Source organism: Belonocnema kinseyi, chromosome 6 (assembly GCF_010883055.1).
Source record: "Belonocnema kinseyi isolate 2016_QV_RU_SX_M_011 chromosome 6, B_treatae_v1, whole genome shotgun sequence".
Taxonomy (NCBI): Eukaryota; Metazoa; Arthropoda; class Insecta; order Hymenoptera; family Cynipidae; genus Belonocnema; species Belonocnema kinseyi.
In genome coordinates this window covers 32,749,170-32,754,750 of record NC_046662.1, presented here as the reverse complement: position 1 = coordinate 32,754,750, position 5,581 = coordinate 32,749,170, and the positions used below count along the sequence as shown (strand labels likewise).

The 5,581-nt window shown below is 23.8% G+C and overlaps 1 protein-coding gene across 1 annotated transcript in view; it reads left to right on the top strand.

Moving 5' to 3' along the window:
- LOC117175322 (mRNA turnover protein 4 homolog) overlaps positions 1-4,757 on the top strand; it is a 9,418-nt gene extending 4,661 nt beyond the window's left edge. The window contains exon 3 of the mRNA XM_033365031.1: positions 4,582-4,757. Coding sequence (XP_033220922.1) covers positions 4,582-4,710 — 129 coding nt within the window. The 3' untranslated portion in view covers positions 4,711-4,757. The remainder of the gene's footprint in view (positions 1-4,581) is intronic.
- Positions 4,758-5,581: the final 824 nt, after the last annotated feature.

The window sequence follows — 5,581 nt, the reverse complement described above, 5'->3', positions numbered from 1 at the left end:
AAAAATATAAATTCAACAATGTCTTCATAAACCTACAAGGGCCCTCCCACTCCTCGAAAAATATTTTATATCCCGTTCTTCCATGCGGCGGCTCAATTGTAAATTAAATTTTCAAAACTAAATTTTGAACTCATCATTTTAATTGTTCAATTTAAAAAAAAATTTATTTGAAAAAAATGTAAAACATGTAAATATTTTAAGATTTTGAAATAAAATTTTGAAGAATTTTAAGGAATTTGAAACTATTTAAAATTAAAATAATTTAGTTTTTAACTTCAGAATTGTTCAGTTTATAAAAAAAAAATGTAATCGTTCATTTTTTAATGTTTCGAACTTAAAATTGCTTTAAACGATATAACTTAAAAGAAATTTTAATACATTGATTCCTTAATTTAGAGCATTGCAAATTATAACGTGGATTTATATTTTTTAAACTGAATCTGAACCTTTGAACTCTATAATCTATAAAAGTTAAAACAATTTAGGTTGGCAGTTTAACTGCGTTTAATTTAAAATTGTCCAGTTGAAAAGCTTTGAGTGCTTCAATTTACAGCTCAGTTTTTATTACTTTAAATGGGAAAATGTTTGGCTTCAAAGTTCGATTTTTTAAATTTCATTGCACATGAAAAATGTGTGCGAACCGGGAAATGACCGGTAATTTTTTTCTTTGATTAAAACGGCTACCCTGATATTGGAGAAAAATGAACGCAAAATCTAGGCTTTCAATAAATTAACCCATGGGGTCGTTAACCACTATCGAATTAAGGTCTATACTGATTTATAAATTTTCTTGAATTATTTTGAAATATTTTAGTGTATTTAAAACAATGCCAAGGAATTTTGAGTAGATTTTAATAATTTGGAGGAAATACATAGGAATTTAAAGATTTTATGGTATTTTTAAAAAACTTAAGGAACATTTAGTATATTTTAATAATTTGAAGGAATTCTAAAGTATTTTCAAGATTTGGTGGTACTTTAAAAATTTTTAAAGCATTCCAAAGTATTTTAAAAAATTTTAGAGTATTTAAAAAAAATCATGGAATTTTCATGAGCTTTAGAAAATTTAATGTGATTTGAAATATTTGAGGGCATTAAGCATTTTAATGATTTTAGGGTATTTTTAAAATTCTCGAGACCATCAAAAAGTTTTCAAGGGATTTAAAATATTTTAGGGTATTTAAAAAAACCGTAAGGAATTTTCAATAAATTAAAAAAAAGATCGAGAAATTTCCAAGGATTTGAATTTAGGATATTTGAAAAGGTCCCAAGGGATTTTGTACGTTTTCTGAGGACTTCAATGATTTTAATGAAGCTTAAGAGTTTTCAAGGTATTTTAACCAATTTTCCAGGATTTTAGGAAATATCAGATTCCATGTAATTTCATTAGGTTTTATAGTATTTTAAGGGATTTTAAGGCATTACAAGAGGCTTGGAAGAAAGTTAAAGATTTTAGGAAACTTTGAAAGATTCTAAAGAATTTTCAATTGACTTAAAGCAGGGTGGCCGCTGGACCGGGAATTTTTTGTGACCGGGAAATGACCGTGAATTTTGTTTTCCGGTAATTTTACAAATTTGTAGACGAAAAATCTGTACACGTTCGGTTTCAACAGTTTTTAAATGATTATTTGAATTTGTATGTTTAAAAATTTTCCATTTAATATTTTTATTTCTAAGCTTACATTTTTAATTTAAAGAATTTTAAAATGCTTTCTTAAAGACTTGAACAATTAAAAAATAAAAGCCTTTGATGTTGCAAATTTTGCATAAAAATATTCTTCTTTAATAAATAAATAAATTTGTTATAAATTTATCTGTACTTTAAGTAATAAAAAGTGAACAAAAACAGTTTGACAAAACGATTTTAAACCAGTTCAAAATTGAAGAATTTAAAAGATAATCATGCAAATTTTAGAAAGATTTCTTAAAATCTTCTAGAATCTTTTTTGAAAATTTTGTTTAAATCTTTGAAAAACTTTTTAAATATTCTCTTAAAATAATTTTTCAAAATGAAAAATAATTTTTAATTTTCCTAGGTATCTTAAGAAAATGTTTTTATTTATTTCAAGCCAATCACAATTCTTGAAAAGAATCTAATTTCTTTGTTTTAAATCTGCGAAAATCTAAATTTTGTTTTATATTAGGCTATAGTTTCAAGTTTTGCATTAAGTTTGAATCTTTTCAAAACTTTTACATATCTCTTAAAATTACTCAAATTTCGTCTACAAATAATAAATGTTCAATTGTTATTTATACATCCAAATTGTAAAAAAAATTTCTAAAATTTGCAGGATTTTCTGAAAATTGTGGAAAAAAATTCAATTCAGTTCTGAAAAAATGTCCAAAATAATTTTCAATTTAAAACAAATTTAGAACAACTTCTAGATTTCCCAAGATTTTAACATAAAATTTTGAAGCTTTCCAAGGATGTTTAAACTATTTAAAAAGAAAATCATTGAATTTCTAATTTAAGAAGTGTTTAGTTAAAAATTTTTCAATTTTTTAATATTCAATGTTTCTACTTTAAAATTCCATAAAATTATATAATTTAAAACATTTTAAAGTTCATTTATTGATTTTTTAATTTAGAGCATTGAACATGTTAACGTCGATTCATATTTTTTTATATTGAAAAATGTTAGTACCCTCAATTTTATACGCGTAAATTATTGAGCATTTGAATACAAAATTTTTTAATTGAAAGCTTTTAAATTTCAATTTTAAAAGTTCAAAATTTAACAGTTCCACTTTAAGTGCTTTCATTTGAACCTTAGTTTTTATTACCTCAAGTGGAAATTTTTTTAGCTTTATTGTTCCATTTTTAAATGTCATTGAACGTGAAAAATGTTTGCGAACCGGAAAATGACCGGGAATTTATGTCCTCGATTAAAACGACCACCCTGTTAAAGGGACTTCAAAAGATTTTCAAGGATTTTAAGTATCTGAAGGCATTTGTAATATATTTCAATAATTTGAAGTGATTCAAAAGGATTTAAAAGATTTGAAGATATTTTCAAAAATTCCAAGGAAGATTTACTAGATTTCAATAATTTTAATGAATTCTAAAGGATTTGAACGATTTTAGAGTATTTAAAAATGTGTATACCTTCCAAATTTTTCAAGAGATATAAAAAGTTGTAGGGTTATTAAACAATTTTCAAGGTATTTTCAAGAGCTTTAAAAATTTTCAAGGGATTTTAAAGGATTTTAATCATTATTAATTACTTAAAACAATTTCCAGGAACATTTAGTAGATTTTAATAATTTAAAGAAATTCTAAAGGAATATCAAGATCTTCAAAAGGTTTCAAGGGATTTGAAAGATTTTAGAATATTTCTAAAAATATGCAAGAAATTTACAAGGGCCTTAAAAAGTTTCAAGGGATTTTAATTATTTTAGGATATTTTAAAAGATTCCAATGCATTTTCAAGATATTTAAGAAATGTTCAGAAATTTCGAAGGATTTAAATATGATTATAATAATGAATTTAAAGAGTTTTCATGGGGTTTAAAAAAGTTGTATAGTAAATGATTTGAAGGGAGTTTGAGAACTCTCAAGACATTTAAACTTATTTTTCAGGATTTCAAGAAATTTCAGATTTCATGTAATTTCATGGGGTATTATAATATTTTAATGGATTGCAAATAATTCATTTAGAAGAATTGAGAATTTTTGTAGGACTTAAAAGATTTTCAGATATTTCAAGATACTACCAAAATATTTTAAAGAATTTTAAAGATTTTAGAATATTTTAAAAGTTTCGGAGGAATTTTCAATTGATTAACGAAATTTCTAGAGATTTCAAAAGACTTTAAATGATTTTAAATATCGTAGGGTATTTAAAAATATTACAAGAAATTTTAAATTGATGTTAATAGTTTTTCAGAGTTTCCAAAGGATGTTAAAGATTTTATGGTATTTTTAATAATTCCGATGAAATGTCTTTCTTTTTTTACTTACATTACTAGTGAACATAAGTCAATTTTTGGGTTCGAATTTAGTCGGCTTTGGTCAGTTTTTCGAAACTTTCAAATCAATTAAGCTGTGTCTACCCTCAGATCAATGAATTATTTATAAACTTTAATTTCAAAATCTTTTATTCCATTTCGAAAAGATTTTACATTAACAATTAAAAAGATTAGAATTAATTTTTTTAAAACATTAATGATCAGCGATAAATGAAAAAGTGGTCAGGAAATTAAAAAAAAAAGTCTTCCACCACCTTGTTTAATAACTGAATTTAAATATTCGAAGTCATATTTATTTTCATCCAATTAAAAAAAACTATAACTTTAAAATATCGAGCAAAAATATGAATTTTTAATCAAAAAGATTAATTTTCAACAACATTCATACATTTTTAATAAAATACTTAAATTTTGAACCAAAAAAGATATAATTTTAGCCAAATATATAATAGTTAAATTTATAGTTAAAAAAATTAATTTCCAACAAAAAATACATTAATTTTCAGCAACTAAAAATGTTGAAAGTTTAGAATTTTGATCTTAAAATATTAATGGTCAGGGAAATCTAACAATTGCATCTAAATATTCTAAGTTATATTAATTTTTTTCCAGAAACTGCTGGGAAGAGCTTTGGCTACTTTTAAGTTAAAACCGCTTGGAGTTTACACAAAGAAACACGGATACAAGAAATTGTCGAATGACACTGAAAATGAAATGGACGTAGACGAAGAAAAAACGTGAAGTGAATCAGAGTGTAAAATATTTTTAATAAATAAGTTGTTAGTAAACTTGACGTTGATTTCATTTAACTTAATTTATTAAGGATTCGAAATCGTAAATCTAAAATTTTTCTGAATCTAAATAGATTCGTGGTTCATTTTCCAACATTTTCTTATAGATTTTACGGAAAATTTTATATGATTTAAAAACATATAAGTTACAGGCGTTTCTTTATTATAGTGCAAAAATGCCAGTAAATTAAATATGAATGACAGCATTTTTTTACTTTACTTACAATTCTGTAAGATAAGCAGGTTAATTTTCTTATTACAAAAATATGTTTCGCTGCCTCTGGAATTATCCCACATTCTATTTTTAATATTTCCTTAACATTTAAAAAACATAAAAAATACATTTTCAAGATATTTCTATTTCCTGGTGTACTATTCATTAAAGTAAAATTAAATTTGACTATTTGATTCTGATTTGAATTTATTAGAAAATTCTATTTTCTACGTTTTTCGGATATAATTGTCACATAATTGTATCAAATTATTTTATTTTCATATCGAAGTTTTATGTTTAAAGTGACAGTCAGAAAAATATAACATTTATGCACATGGTGAATTTGAAAAAATTCCAGATCTATAATTTAAGATTTTGATTAAACAAGGCAGGCGCATACAACAGTATTTTCATTTATATTTGATGTGATCACAGTTAAATACCTTTATTGTTAATTAACAGTTAAAATGGTATTTTTACAATAAATGAAAAATATCCATTTTTCTATATTACATTACATTGTTTACATTTAAACATTATTTTTGAAAATCAAAACATATCACAATCGATTAATTCTTGATAGTTGGAGTAAAAAATTTGAGCTCTG